The 16,839-nt window shown below is 39.0% G+C and overlaps 1 protein-coding gene across 5 annotated transcripts in view; it reads left to right on the plus strand.

Annotated features, from left to right (window-relative positions):
- The window catches only part of MYO16 (myosin XVI), a 733,911-nt gene that overhangs the window by 482,453 nt on the left and 234,619 nt on the right, over positions 1-16,839 (plus strand). For all 5 annotated transcript variants that reach the window (XM_049867507.1, XM_049867511.1, XM_049867508.1 and 2 more), the window contains exon 21: positions 10,456-10,528. In XM_049867507.1, the coding sequence (XP_049723464.1) occupies positions 10,456-10,528 (73 nt within the window). The remainder of the gene's footprint in view (positions 1-10,455; positions 10,529-16,839) is intronic.

The following is a 16,839-nucleotide window of genomic DNA, read 5'->3' on the forward strand; positions in this document are numbered from 1 at the left end:
AGTGATACAATGACCATACATACCTACGCCCCTTCTTAGGTGTTGACAAGCGGAGAAAGGATGCTGAGCTTAGTAAGGCATGTGTGGGTGAGCAAAATAACGTTAAAAGACTCTGGTTAACATTGCAGAAGGTAAATTATGAATTTGTGATTTAGAGTGGCATACATCTTGCTGAAAGAGCACTCTTTTAATTGATTTTTTTTCCCACACTTTATAAATGCTGGATTCCAAAACTGTGTTTGGTTATGAAACAGCAGTGCTATTAAAAAAGATACGGTAAGGAAAAAGCATTGTCAGGAGAAAAATTAAATGCAAGTGTAAAGCATTTTGAGCGTTACTTTTGCAACTACTGGCAGATATTAACGTTCATTTTTTTAAACAATCTACTTTATCATTTATGATTGAATGAAATATGTGTCTGTGGTTGCAAGAGCAACCTTGCCAGGACGGTTACAGAAACCTTTAGCCAGCAAAATGCCCATGCTCTGTAGCAGTCAGCCTTACTGTCATTCCTGTTATTGATATCTTGACTCCTATTACCCAGGCATTTAACGCATCCAATTTCTGGCATAAAGTGCCGAGAGGTCTTCCTGTCAGATGGGTTTCAATCCTATAGGCAAAATTAACATATTAATGAGATGGTCTGTTGCAGTTCAAATTCTGCCTTAGAATTCTCCTGAGAGCTTTTCTGATCCTTAACAAAGCTGCCTAATTTGCATTAGGTTATTAGTAAAAAAAAATTTCTCTAATGCCTTCAGCGCAGCTTGGACTTCTTCCTTCAGTACCATTAGGCTTGATCATATGCTACCTCCTGAAATGGTTGAATGTAGACCAGTTCTTCTTGGAACAGTAACTGTGTGTATTCCTTCCATCTTTTGATGCTTCTTGCATCATTATTTTCCCCATAAACCGAAAACCCATTGCTGTCAAGTTGATTATGACTCAGAGCGGTCCTATAGGGCAGAGTGGAACTGCCCCATAGAGTTTCCAAAGACTGCCTGGTGGATTTGAACTGCCGACCTTTTGGTTAGCAGCCATAGCACTTAACCACTCTGCCACTAGGGTTTCCATTTTCCCCATAGAATTCTCTAATGTTGCAACTCTAGGCTTTCAGTTCGAGAAATGCCGAGTGTGTCCTTTTCCTTTTGATTTTCTAACTCCAAGTCTTTGCACCTTTCCTTATAATATGTTACTTTGTCTTCTCAACCCACCCTTTGAAATCTTTGTTCAGCTCTTTTACTTCATCATTTCTTCCATTCCCTTTAGCAACTCTGTATTCAAGAGCAAGTTTCAAGGTCTCTTCTGACATCCATTTTGTTCTTTTTTTTCCTCTCCTGTCTTTTTAATGACCTTTTTTTTTTTCACATGTGATGTCAGCCCATAACTCCTCTGGTCTTTGATCATTGTGTTCAGTGTATCACATCTGTTCTTCAGATGGTCTCCAAATTCAGGTGGGATATACTCAAGGTTATACTTTGGCTCTCGTGGACTTGTTTTAGTTTTCTTCAGCTTCAACTTGAATTTGCATATGAGCAATTGATGGTCTGTTCCACAGTCAGCCCCTGGCCTTGTTCTGACTGATGATTTCAAGCTTCTCTATCATCTCTTTGTTAGCCACAGATGTAGTTGATTTCTGAGTGTTCCAGTTGGCGAGGCCCATGTGTAGAGTCATCATTTACGTTGTTGAAAAAAGGTATTTGTAATGAATAGGTCATTGGTCTTGCAAAATTCCAAGGCTGCAGGAATTGATGAAATACCAATTTAGATGTTTCAACAAGTGTATGTAATGCTGGAAGTGCTTACTCGTCTATGCCAAGATATTTGGAAGATAGCTACGTGGCCAACCAACTGGAAGAGATCCATATTTGTAACCATTTCATAGAAAGGTGATCCAACAGAATGCAGAAATTATTGAACAGTATCATTAATATATCACATGCAAATAAAATTCTGCTGAGGGTAATTCAGAAAAGGCTGCAGCAGTATATTGACAGGGAACTGCCAGGAATTCAAGCTGGATTCAGAAGAGAATGTGGAACACGGTTTATCGTTGCTGATGTCAGATGGATCTTGGCTGAAAGCAGAGAAGATCAGAAAGATATTTACCTGTGTTTTATTGACTATACAAAGGCATTCAACTGTGAGGATCATAACAATGCAAGGAGTGAAAATTCCAGAACACTTAATTTTGCTCATGAAGAACCTATGCATAGACCAGGAAGCAGACGTTTGAACAGAACAAAGGGATACTGCATGGTTTAAAATCAGGAAAGATGTGCATCAGGGTTGTATCCTTTCACCATACTAATTCAATCTGTATGCTGAGTAATAATCTGAGAAGCTGGACTATATGAAGAAGAATGCAACATCAGAATTGGAGGAAGACTCATTAACAATCTGCGTTACACAGATGACACAGCCTTGTTTCCTGAAAGTGAAGAGGACTTGAAGCACTTTCTGATGAAGATAAGACTAGAGCCTTCAGGATGGCTTACACCTCAACATAAAGAAAACAAAAATCCTCACAACTAGATCAATAATGGAAACCCTGGGGTGTAGTGGTTAAGTGCTACGGCTGCTAACCAAAGGGTCGGCAGTTCAAATCCACCAGGTGCTCCTTGGAAACTCTACGGGGCAGTTCTACCCTGTCCTATACGGCCGCTAAGAGTCGGAATCGACTCAACGGCACTGGGTTTTTGTACTGGGTAAATCAGTAAGGAACATCATGATAAACAGAAATACTGAAACTGTCAAGGATTTCATTTTACTCAGATGTACATTCAATGGCCGTGGAAGCAGCAGTCAAGAAATTAAACGACATATTATATTGAGTAAATCTGCTACAAGAGACCTCTTTAAAGTGTTAAAAAGCAAAGCTGTCACTTTGAGGACTAAGGTGCACCTTACCCAAGCCATGGTATTTTCAGTCACCTCATATGCATGTGAAAGCTGGACAGTGAAGAAGAAAGACCAAAGAAGAATTGATACCTTTGAATTACGGTTTTGGCAAAGAATATTGAATATACCATGGACTTCCAGAAGAACAAATAAATCTGTCTTGGAAGAAGTACAGCCAGAATGCTGTTTAAAAGGGAGGATATGAAACTTTGTCTTATCTACTTTGGACATGTTATTAGGAGGGACTAGTCCCTGGAGAAGGACATCATGCTTGGTTAAGTAGAGTGTAAGCGAAAAAGAGGAATGAGGGCCTCAGTGGCTGCAACAATGGGCTCAAGCATAACGATTGTGAGGATAGCGCTGGACCAGGCAGTGTTTCGTTCTGTTGTACATAGGGTTGTTATCAGTCAGAACCAACTCGATGGTAGCTAAGAACAACATTAGTAAAATACAATACCTTTCATAGCAGACAAAGCGTTAAGTTCCATGATATCTGTCTGATTTTGATCTTGCCTTCCATGCTTGTAGGTATGGGGAAGGAAAACATCTGAATTACAGGGCATATTTTTTTATCTACTTTAGAACATGGATTAACTAATTTCATTTTGGGTAAGAGATCTAGTGGTGTATAGAGATCAGGTTTTTTTCTCAATCATGCCAAGAGAGTTACCAAAGTATTTCAGTCAGTTTAAGAGGCAGCTTAATCCTGCCTGGCCCAAAACTCTTCGATTGAGCCAGACTTGAGTCAGCATTTTAGGACCATAGAGTGGCAGTGCCCCAGACTGGTTAAGAATCACATATAAAATGTGCCAGACTTAAGCAACCCTGTTGTCCAGACATACTGCCCTGGGGATCAGCTGGACTTACAAAAATATTGATGGTGGAAAATCCCTGGAGATGTTGGGCTATGCTGGGACATTGTTTTAGTTTCCTGGGGCTCCCATAACAAAATAGCACAAAGCACCTAGCATAAAAAAAAAACAGAAACTTATTCTTCCATAGTTCTGGAACGTAGAAGTCCAAATTCAGGGCATTGACGGTGTTGATTCTTTCTGAGGGCTCTGAGGGAAAATTTCTTCCATGCCTTTCCCCTACCTTCTGATGATAAGCAGCAGTGCTTGGTATTCCCTGGCTTGTGCCATCATAACACCAGTCTCTGTCCTTTTTTTTTTTTTTTTAATAATTTTTATTAGTGCTTTAAGTGAAAGTTTACAAATCAAGTCAGTCTCTCACACAAAAACCCATATACAACTTCCTGCACACTCCCAATTACTCTCCTCCTAATGAGACAGCATGCTCTCTCCCTCCACTCTCTCTTTTCATGTCCATTTTGCCAGCTTCTAACCCCATCCACCCTCTCATCTCCCCTCCAGGCAGGAGATGCCAACATACTCTCAAGTGTCCACCTGATCCAAGAAGCTCACTCCTCACCAGCATCCCTCTCCAACCCATTGTCCAGTCCAATCCATGTCTGAAGAGTTGCCTTCGGGAATGTTTCCTGTCCTGGGCCAACAGAAGGTCTGGGGGCCATGACCACCCGGGTCCTTGCAGTCTCAGTCAGAACATTAAGTCTGGCCCACTGCTCTCCTGCTCCCTCAGGGGTTCTCTGTTGTGTTCCCTGTCAGGGCAGCCATTGGTTGTAGCTGGGCAGCCATTGCTTGTAGCTGGGCACCGTCTAGTTCTTCTGGTCTATGATTTAGTCTCTGGTTCATGTGGCCCTTTCTGTCTCTTGGGCTCGTAATCACCCTGTGTCCTTGGTGTTCTTCATTGTCCTTTGATCCAGGTGGGTTGAGACCAATTGATGCATCTTAGATGGCTGCTTGCTAGCGTTTAAGACCCCACACGCCACTCTTCAAAGTGGGATGCAGAATGTTTTGTTAATAGATTTTATTATGCCAATTGACTTAGATGACCCCTGAAACCACGCTCCCCAGACCCCTGCCCCTGCTACGCTGGCCTTTGAAGCATTCAGTTTATTCAGGAAACTTCTTTGCTTTTGGTTTAGTCCAATTGTGCTGCCTCTGTCTTTTTTTATAAGGACGTCAACCATATTGGATGAGAGCCCACCCTACTCCACTCTGACCGCCATGCTAACTAATTACATCTGCAAAGAATCTACTTCCAAATAAGGTCAAATTCATAGGTACCAGGGGTCAGCACTTGAACATACAATTTTAGGGGACATAAATCAACCCATAGCAGGTGTTCACCAAATTACGCTAGCAGTAAGCTGATTAATTAATTAAAACAAGGTTTTCTTTTTTTTTTTTTTTCTAATTGGCAAGATGCACTCATTATGAAGGCTAACTTTGACAATTCCTTGTTGTTGTTAGTTGTTGTTAGATGCTGTCGAGTCAGTTCTGACTCATAGTGACCCTATGCACAACAGAACAAAACACTGTCTGGTCCTGCGCCATCCTTACAATCATTGTTATGCTTGAGCTCATTGTCGCAGCCACTGTGTCAATCCACCTTGTTGAGGTTCTTCCTCTTTTCCGCTGACCCTGTACTCTGCCAAGCATGGTGTCCTTCTCCAGGGACTGATCTCTCCTGACAACATGTCCGAAGTACGTAAGATGCAGTCTCGCCATCCTTGCCTCTAAGGAGCATTCTGTCCGCACTTCTTCCAAGACAGATTTGTTCGTTCTTTTGGCAGTCCATTGTATATTCAATATTCTCCACAAACACCACAATTCAAAGGCGTCAACTCTTCTTCGGTCTTCCTTATTCATTGTCCAGCTTTCACATGCATATGATGTGATTGAAAATACCATGGCTTGGGTCAGGCGCACCTTAGTCTTCAGGGTGACATCTTTGCTCGTCAGCAGTTTGAAGAGGTCCTTTGCAGCAGATTTGCCCAATGCAATGCGTCTTTTGATTTCTTGACTGCTGCTTCCATGGCTGTTGATTGTGGATCCAAGTAAAATGAAATCCTTGACAACTTCAGTCTTTTCTCCGTTTATCACGATGTTGCTCATTGGTCCAGTTGTGAGGATTTTTGTTTTCTTTATGTTGAAGTGTAATCCATACTGAAGGCTGTGGTCTTTGATCTTCATCAGTAAATGCTTCAAGTCCTCTTCACTTTCAGCAAGCAAGGTTGTGTCATATGCATAACGCAGGTTGTTAATAAGTCTTCCCCCAATCCTGATGCCCCATTCTTCTTCATATAGTCCAGCTTCTCATATTATTTGTTCAGCATACAGATTAAATAGGTATGGTGAAAGAATATAACCCTGCCGCACACCTTTGCTGACTTTAAACCAATCAGTATCCCCTTGTTCTGTCCAAACAACTGCTTCTTGATCTATGTAAAGCTTCCTCATGAGCATTAAGTGTTCTGGAATTCCCATTCTTCGCAGTGTTATCCACAGTTTGTTATGATCCACACAGTCGAATGCCTTCGCATAATCAATAAAACACAGGTAAACATCCTTTTGGTATTCTCTGCTTTCAGCCAGGATCCATCTGACATCAGCAATGATATCCCTCGTTCCACGTCCTCTTCTGAAACCGGCCTGAATTTCTGGCAGTTCCCTGTCGATATACTGCTGCAGCCGTTTTTGAATGATCTTCAGCAGAATTTTGCTTGCAAGTGATATTAATGATATTGTTCTATAATTGCCACATTCACTCGGATCACCTTTCTTGGGAATAGGCATAAGTATGGATCTTTTCCAGTCAGTTGGCCAGGACGCTGTCTTCCGTATTTCTTGGCGTACACGAGTGAGCACCTCCAGCACTGCATCTGTTTGTTGAAACATCTCAGTTGATATTCCATCAATTCCTGGAGCCTCGTTTTTTACCAATGCCTTCAGAGCAGCTTGGATTTCTTCCTTCAGTACCATCAGTTCCTAATTGTATGCCACCTCTTGAAATGGTTGAATATTGACTAATTCTTTTTGGTATAATGACTCTGTATTCCTTCCATCTTCTTTTGAAGCTTCCTGTGTTGTTTAATATTTTCCCCATGGAATCCTTCACTATTGCAACTCAAGGCTTGAATTTTTTCTTCAGTTCTTTCAGCTTGAGAAACACAGAGCACGTTTTTCCCTTTTGGTTTTCCATCTCCAGCTCTTTGCACATGTCATTATAATACTTTACTTTGTCTTCTCTAGAGGCCCTTTGAAATCTTCTGTTCAGGTCTTTTACTTCATCAATTCTTCCTTTTGCTTTAGCTGCTCGACACTCATGAGCAAGTTTCAGAGTCTCCTCTGACATCCATCTTGGTCTTTTCTTTCTCTCTTGTCTTTTCAGTGACCTCTTGCTTTCTTCATGGATGATGTCCTTGATGTCATTCCACAACTCCTCTGGTCTTCAGTCACTAGTGTTCAATGTGTCAAATCTATTCTTGAGGTGGTCTCTAAATTCAGGTGGGATATACTCAATGTCATATTTTGGCTTTTGTGGACTTGCTCTGATTTTCTTCAGTTTCATCTTGAACTTGCATATGAGCAAGTGATGGTCTGTTCCACAGTCAGCCCCTGGCCTTTTTCTGACTGATGATATTGAGCTTTTCTATCGTCTCTTTCCACAGATGGAGTCAATTTGATTTCTCTGTGTTCCATCTGGCAAGATCCATGTGTATAGTCACTGTTTATGTTGGTGAAAGAAGGTATTTGCAATGAAGAAGTCATTGGTCTTACAAAATTCTATCGTTCGGTCTCCAGCATTGTTTCCGTCAATAAGGCCATATTTTCCAACTACTGATCCTTCTTCTTTGTTTCCAACTTTTGCATTCCAATCACCAGTAATTATCAATGCATCTTGATTGCGTGTTCGATCAATTTCAGACTGCAGCAGCTGATAAAAAATCTTCTATTTCTTCATCTTTGGCCCTAGTGGTTGGTGGGTAAATTTGAATAATAGCTGTATTAACTGGTCTTCCTTGTAGGCGTATGGATATTATGCTATCACTGACAATGTTGTACTTCAGGATAGATCTTGAAGTGTTCTTTTTGACGACGAATGCAACACCATTCCTCTTCGAGTTGTCATTCCCAGCATAGTACACTACATGATTGTTTGATTCAAAATGGCCAATAGCAGTCCATTTTAGCCCACTAATGCCTAGGATATCAATGTTTATGTGTTCCATTTCATTTTCGACGTTTTCCAATTTTCCTAGATTCATACTTCGTACATTCCAGGTTCCTATTATTAATGGATGTTTGCAGCTGTTTCTTCTCATTTTGAGTCGTGCCACATCAGCAAATGAAGGTCCCAAAAGCTTTACTCCATCCGCATCATCAAGTTTGACTCTACTTTGAGGAGGCAGCTCTTCCCCAGTCATCTTTTGAGTCCCTTCCAACCTGGGGGTCTCATCTTCCAGCACTATATCAGACAATGTTCCGCTGCTATTCATAAGGTTTTCACTGGCTAATGCTTTTCAGAAGTAGACTGTCGGGTTCTTCTTCCTAGTCTGTCTTAGCCTGGAAGCTCAGCTGAAACCTTTCCTCCACGGGTGACCCTGCTGGTATCTGAATACCGGTGGCATAGCTTCCAGCATCACAGGAACACACAAGCCCCCACAGTATGACAAACTGACAGACACGTGACAGACGCTCAGCTTATCCAAATCTCCCAGGGTTGTCTCTAGCCTACAAGAGGAACTGGGGATGCAGAGGTGTGATACCAGTATGGCACATACAGATGGGAGTCCCTACCTTTTATTCATTGACCTAAAAGAGTATCTGAGGCTTATCATTTTCTGAAAATAGTTCAGAAATTAGGGAAAGAATTTGCAATTGCTGGCAAATTGAGCCAGAAACTGGGTGATGGGAGGGATGGTGAGCAGAACACATGGGTAGACAGCCATCTGGCTTGTTCTCTCCTTTATAGTATTGTGTATATACCAACATCTTTCATGCATAGAGTCTTTCCTTTTACTTCTTCTCCATTGGAAGTACATGTTAAACCCATTGCCTTTGAGTTGATTCCAACTCGCAGTGACCCAGTAGGACAGAGCAGAACTGCCCCTTAGGGTTTTCGACAGCAACTGGTGGATTTCAACTGCTAACCCTTTGGTTAGCAGCCGAGCTCTTAATCACTATGCCTCCAGGGCTCCAGAAATACACGTTAGAAGGTTAAAAACAGAGTTTTTCATTCATGTGAAAATTGCAGTTAATTGGCCCTGATACATAAGAAAATACAGTGATGAGAATGGAAACTAGAGCTAACATTTTATTGAGGGCTGTGTATGAAGTGTTAGAAACATTTTTAAAATGATATCTCATTGAACATCTACAACGCCCCTATGAGATATCTTTCTTATCCTAATTTTCAAAATTTCATTTCGTTGCTGGTTTAACTAGATTGAAATTTTAATGTCTGTTTGCTGTTTATAGTCCTAACCATCATCTTCAATTATATAGTAAGTTCTAAAAAAACTTAAAAAAAAAAAAAAAAGACAACGCCCACTTATTGGAGACTCACTGTGTACCAGCTATTATCCTGGTGCTTTCTTTACATCACCTAGAGTTCTAACAACGTGGAGGTGGAAGAGGTGGGCTACATGCCTCTTGGTGGCCAGCATTTCAAAATCATCCATCATCTGGAATTTTCTGTGCACAGAACAGCCCCTTGCATTCTTGCCCATCACAGCCCTCTCACCCCCAAAACACACACAGAATCACCATTTTTAGGGCCACTGTCACTGACTCAGGATTTTCTTATTCCTTATCTCACTCACCACGTGGATTCAGAAGCCTGTGATTTTATCATCCAAGCTTGTGGTAAATTCCAACGGTGGTAGTCTCCATTGAAGAAAGTATTATAAGTTACTCAGTTTGATTTCCTTAAATTTTGCTCCAATGTTTCATTTTCCTTTGTCTTTATAAGCGTGTATGAAGATCATAATATAATTTTTCAAGTGGTTGAATTGGATATAGCAAAGAACAGGCCTGTGACTTAGTTATGATTTACTGTATAGTGTACTTAAGTGATGGAAACCCTGGTGGTGTAGTGGTTAAGTGCTACTGCTGCTAACCAAGAGGTCGGCAGTTCGAATCCACCAGGTACTCCTTGGAAACTCTATCGGGCAGTTCTACTCTGTCCTATAGGGTCACTATGAGTCGGAATCGACTTGATGGTGGTGGGTTTTGGTTTGGGTACTTACATGTGATGAGAAATTTCTTGCTTTCCTGTTTGTGTTGCCTAAAAAGATGCAGGTATTGACTGGCGAGAGCCACTTGAAATGCAGTCTCAAGTTCCTTAAGGAAAAGCAAGCCAGTCTGAGACAAACACATGGGTTGTTTCAGAGATGCCAATATTAAACCACCCATATAGTTACATTTTTAATTTATAAATTAATGTATATTTATTGACATAAAAAATTGATATACCTATGTTTAAATCAAAACATTATTATTTTTTTATTTTTTGCTAAGTTTCAGAGTTTTTCAGCAGTTTCTAAGGTAACTACTTGCATATTTTTAGTTCAAATTGACAGTGACTTGCTAAGTGGCTGGATTTCCCTAACGTGGAGTAGCAATGAGCAGGAGAAGGTCATGTAAGAGCTTTGAGGATACCCACTCATTCTGTTTTATTGTTTCATTTAAGCATACAGACATTGGAGATTGGAATACTGGACATCTTTGGTTTTGAAGAATTTCAAAAGAATGAATTCGAACAAGTAAGTAGGCTTTCTTTTGAAATTTTATGAACTTTCATTTTTTTATTTAAAATTGCAAGTTAATTTTTTATTCAACAAAAATTATTAATGTAATTAATTGCTAATATGGAATTAAAATGAGTACTTTATACTTGTGCTTTTAAACAATTATCTCTGAATTGTTGGCACGTTCATCCTTTGTATGTGTTCCTATAAACAAACGGCATAATCATTTTTTTTTTAAACAGAAGTACTTGTTTTAAAAGACAATGTTAGTTGAAAACCTGGGTTGTGCTTTAAAATGAAAAACCAAGCCCATTGCTGTTGAGTCAATTCTGACTGCTAGCGATCCTACAAGACAGAGTAGAGCTGCCCCCCTGGGTTTCCAAGGAGCAGCTGGCGAATTTGAACTGCCGACCTTTTGGTTAGCAGCCATAGCCCTTACCTACTGTGCCATCAGGGCTCTGAGTTGTGTTTGTGGAAGTGCTCTTTCAACTAGGTCAGACAGTGGGAGGATGCCTTGATTTGAAATCGGAACAAAGGTCCTCAAAAGCCTTGGCTGAAAATCATAGGAGGAAACACTCTACTATGCCAAATGCTGTTATTTGTATATTTACTTCTATGGAACATCCACACATATGACTACTGGAGTTTCCTAAAAATGCATTTAAGATGCATTGATTATTTTTATGTCATTTATAATTTGAGACATTTTGAAAAGCACCAAATTCTCTAGGTATTTTAATAGCATCTCATGAATGGCTTTGTCAACTTCGGCATACCTAAAAATTAAGGGTTAAGTGAGAGATTAGAAACAGAACGTGCTTTAGCAAGCAAAGAAGGAAAATGAACTAGTAGAAGGGTGCGGGGAAAAGGTAGAAAACAAAGCCATATTGTTGGAACATGAAGAATCAGAAATATGTAGCATTTAGGAAAACTTTTATTAATTATGTAACATGTTTAGATTTATTTCTTTTAAGGGAGATATCATGGTGGTTAGGACCTGGATAAAGAATTACCTGGAATTGTGACTTCTGCTGGCAGAGTAGTTTTTGCAAAGGTGAAGAACCGATAGGAGCATTGGTTTCCTCGTCTTTGAAATGGGAAGAATAATATTCTTCTAGAGTTGTGAGATTAAATAAGATTATGATCATAGGCTTCCTGGTGTAGTTAACTAGCACACTGTACATATTTAGGAAAAGTTGGAGAGCTGCTGTTAGAAATGGAAACACTTCAGAACCTGTTAAAACTCAGCCAGTTTTATTTCTAGCAAAGTAGTGCATCATGCTGTGGGTAGATCGTAAATCACGTTGACTAATCCGCAGTGAGTCAGCACTAACCACGCTCTTTACAAAACCTCACAAAAAGCCCAGTTTTAAATAAGACCAGGGAGGCTATCTTTATTTTCCTCTCATACTTTTCATGCCCGTGGATTAATGGAAAAAAGGATGGCTTGACATTTTTATTGATTTATTTTTTACTACAAGAAAAATAGTGACAAACATAAGGAAGAGGTCAGCTAAAGGCTGGCCGATAGAACACACAATGGTGTATGCAGGTTTGCAGCTCAAGTGTTTGGACGCTGCACAGTACTGGTATTCATTCCTTACATTTTTCCCTTAGCAATAAGCAAGTTTTCACGTCTGTAATGTGATCCACTTGTTTGTCTAACTTCGACAAGTGACGTGGAGTGATGGTATGCCAAGTCCTCTGCTAGGGAACATACCTCCCAACCCCCTTCTCCACACAGGGACACAATTACTTACTGAGTCTGTATTAACAACTAATATGCACCCCCCCCCCAAAACTTTATTTAACTTAGGCCAGGTTTGTTTTAGAGGAGATTTTTATTCTTTCCCCAGTTTCTGTATAGTGTTAAGCCCCCGGAAATTGAACTAGTGTGTCTACTAACAATTATTAGCCCTGTGAAGCCAGACACGCCTTTATATTTTACCCACTTTTCTTCCCTCACTTATGGTAAAATACCAGGGTTGTCATAGTGATCTCAAAGGCTGTCCTGTTTTTTTAAGACCATGCCCTGTGACAGACATTGATGCTAGGGACTGTGCAGAATATTTATATGATTTTGTTATTAAAACATACTTATTTCATTATAATTATGTAAATCCCTTATTATTCTCTCTTTCTGTTCCATGTTTTAATTATATATTTTAGAATATACTTACAGCCTGAGATTTTTATGAAACAAGGAATAGCATTTTTTCAAAACCTAAAGAATAAGTCTCTGTTAAGTACCAAAACTACTTTTAGGCATTTATTAGTAAAAATCACAAGCCCAATTCTTAGAATCATTATTAACAAAATAAAAAAAAAAATTTTTTTTTCTCTTAAGTCTTTTTCTTAGCATGTGAAATAAAATTATTTTCTTTGTGATGAATACGAATCCCATCTTACACTGGATTTAGCAAATCCCTAAATTTCCTTGTGACCCAGACTTAGTAACAGAATTTGAACTTTTTTTTTTTTTGATTCCATTGGAAACTTTCAATAAAATATCTGACAAAGCAAATGCTGTATTCCGAATCAAATCCAGAAAATACTAGTGCTTTTATAAATATTGATTTTATTCTGTCATATGGGCTTATTGACCCATCTATCACTCTTGACAGGAATGTCAGCTTCTGTGAAGTTGAAACTGTGCCTGGTTTTGTAGATGTTACAAGTTTAATGAATATGCTTTTAATTGTAATTTTAAAGAAGGAAACCTCAAGATAGAAATCTTCATAGTGAATCTCCTAGTGATTCTCTTGCTACACTAAGAAACGTATGCACTTTTCACGATCGAGCCTCCATGACAGCTTCCCCAATTTAGAATCGAGAGACATTTGAGCAGATAGTAAGAAATATTCCGAAACAGCAGCATCACCAACCTAGTTACCCCCTAAGTTACTATAAAATATTAGATGTATGCTTGTGACCCTCTTAAATGAAAATTTGTTTTACATAACAAAATATGCTAATCTGGTTTTATTTGACTTTCTAAAGAATCATTTCTATTTAAAACTATTTCCTATGTAATTGAGATAATTTTTCAAGTAAAAGATATAAAAGGTATAACTTGGTACTAGTTCAGTGTTTTCAATAGCCTCATATACATGAGAAAGCCGGACAATGGGTAAGGAAAACTGGAGAAGAATCGATGCCTCTGAATTACGCTGTTGGAGAAGAATATTGAATATATAATGGACTTCCAGAAGAATGAACGAGTTTGTCTTGGAAGATGGATAGCCAGAGTGCTCCTTGTAAGGGAGCATGTGAGACTTCATCTCACATACTTTGGACATGTTAACAGGAAGACTAGTCCTTGGAGAAGGATGTCATGCTTGGTAAGGTACAGGGTCAGCAAAAAAAAGGAAGATCCTTGACAAGGTGGGTTGACACAGTGGCTGCAACAGTGGGCTCAAACACGGTAATGAGGTCAGTGAAAAAGAGGAAGACCCTCTACGAAATGGATTGACACAGTGGCCGCAACAGTGGGCTCAGACATAGCAACGATTGTGAGGATGGTACAGGATAGGGCAGTGTTTCATTCTATTGTGCATAGGGTCACTATGAGTTGGAACTGACTCAGTGGGACGTAACAACAACAACAAAAACAGTTCCATGTATCAATGGAGAGAGGCATACTAAATAATTTGAGGTCCAAGGTACAATATGGTAGGCTCTGAATTTATAACCCTGATTAATTAAATATTATAAATGTTATATTATCATCACATCAGTCTCTGTTATGCAACAGTTAAATCTCATAAATTTATATCCTTTATTATGTAGAGTTTATTTCTAGCACTGTAAAAATATTTTCTAAAACACTGAAGGAAATGCTGCTAAAGGCTACTCTCCAGCGTTAACCAATCCGTGAATTTCAAGTATATTATGCCCGATAAATAGAATGATAGTAAACAAGACAAAGATACCCTCTTACACAATGCAATGCCAAAGAGAAAACAGAAGCACAAGAAATGGAAAGGCAAGGCAAAAATATTTGTCTCCAAATCTGATTATATATCTAGAAACTCCAGAAGAGTTAGTGAGAAAATTCCTACACAGAATGAGAAAACTTGGTAAAGTAGTAGATAATAAAATAGATAGACAAAAGCTAATAACTTTTATATGTTTTAAATATAGCTTATTAGAAATAATGAACAAGAACAAAGCAGTTACATTAGCCGAAATACATAAATGCCTGCCTTAGTTATCTAGTGCTGAGACACCACAAGTGGGTGGCTTTAACAGACAGAGGTTTCTTCGCTCACAGTGTAGTAGTCTAAAAGTCGGAATTCAGGGCACCAGCTCTAGGAGAAGTCTTTCTCCCTCTGTCATCCCTGGAGGAAGGACCTTGTCACCAATCTTCCCCTGGTGTAAGAGCAACTCTGCGCTAGGACCCAGGGTCCAGAGAATGCACACTCCTAGCTTTTCCTGCTTGGTGGTAATGATATCCGTCCCCCTGAGCCTCTGCTCCCTTCTCTCTTTTATATCTCAAAAGAGATTGGTTTAAGACACAGCCTAATCTTGAAGACTAAATCCTGCCTCTTTAACATAACTCCTGCTAATCCTGCCTTGTTAACATCATAGAGGTAGAATTTACAACACAGAAAAATCACATCAGATGACAAAATGGTGGACAATCACACAATACTGGGAGTCATGGCCTAGCCGAGTTGACAAACACTTTTGAGGGATGCAGTTCAATCCATGACATGGCATATGTGAGGGAAACTATAAAATGCCCCTTCAGGCCATAAAAATAGACTTAAGTTGAAAAACAGAATGCATTCTTGGATAAAAAACTTTGTAAAGATGCCAGTTAACTTAATAATTTAGTAGAATGCAATCCTAATACAAATAAATGAAAAAGGAATGATAAAATTAGAACAACTCACGTTTGCAGCCCCTCTTAAATAACCGATCTAGACAATGACTGTCAATGACAGCTAACATTACAAAAAGAAAGAACATACACAAAAACCTATCAAGTATTCCTGCCAAAGAAGAAAGAACAATAAGAATGAAAGGGGGAGAGGGAGGGAGGAAGGAAACCTGCATATAATGAGATTTCTTGATCTAACTACTCATCAACAGAATGGGAGGATAGAAGAACATAATAACATAAACCATGGAGATGCACTCTGCAAATTTCCAAACGGTGGGAGACTGTACTACATAAACCAATTTCTTCAATGTATCAAATGCAAAGAAAAAAATTTGAAAAAAGATGGGGAACTTAAAAGACTTCTAAGAGATATGTAAACAGATTAAATCAGTGAACAGTATCTGGATTCTAATTTGTATGACTAAGTATAAAAATTGTGAGATAATTGATGTAATTTGAAATCTGGATATTTAATAAAATTAAGAAATTGTTTTTTACTCTTATATGTGTGATAAAGGCACTGCAATGTTGTTTTTTTTTTTTTAAGTTCTTTTATCTTAAAGAATTATACTAAATATTTGTTAATGAAATGACTTTTTGTTTGGGACTTGCTTCAAGTGCATCTACTTTTGAGGCTGATAGGGAAATGGATATAGCTAGACAGGAAGCCAAAAGAATGACAAATCTGTCTTGGAAGAAGTACAACCAGAAAACTCTTTAGAAGCAAAGACGACAAGAGTACTTCTCACATTCTTTGGACATGTTATCAGGAGGGATCAGTCCCTGGAAAAGGACATCATACTTGGTAGAGGGTTATTGAAAAAGAGAAAGACGCTCAACGAGATGGATTGACAAAGTTGCTGCAACAATGGGCTTGAGCATAACAACGACTGTGCAGATGGCACAGGATTGAGCAGCGTTCCCTTCTGTTGTACACAGCGTTGCAATGAGTTGGAACTAACTCTACGGCACCTAACAACAAGACATGAAGCAGAATCGGCCATGAGTTGATAATTGTTAATAACCATTGAAGTTGATTGTTCATTATATGGGTTCATTATAGTATTCCCTTCACTTCTGAATATGTTTTAAAGTAACCATAATAAAAAAAAAATGTTGTTTTAAATAAATGAGAAAACTTTGAGATTATATAAATATTATTTGAATGAGCACTGAAACTTTTCTTCTCCAAACATGTAATTGCAAGGCTCTGCATGCTACAGCTTTACCCCAAAGGTGCAAAGAACTAATGTGGAAACTAGCAAACAGTAGCCACCCCCCCGCCCCCCCCCCACACACACGCAGTTCCCGCTAGACAGGAGATGTGAATCTATATAATAAAACCCTTGAAGCTGTGGAGTATAATAAAATTACATATGAACAATCTGCTGCAAGAATTTAGATAATTTGGAGAAAGAATAAATTTGTTCACAACAAA

This window comes from Elephas maximus, chromosome 23 (genome assembly GCF_024166365.1).
Source record: "Elephas maximus indicus isolate mEleMax1 chromosome 23, mEleMax1 primary haplotype, whole genome shotgun sequence".
Lineage (NCBI taxonomy): Eukaryota > Metazoa > Chordata > Mammalia > Proboscidea > Elephantidae > Elephas > Elephas maximus.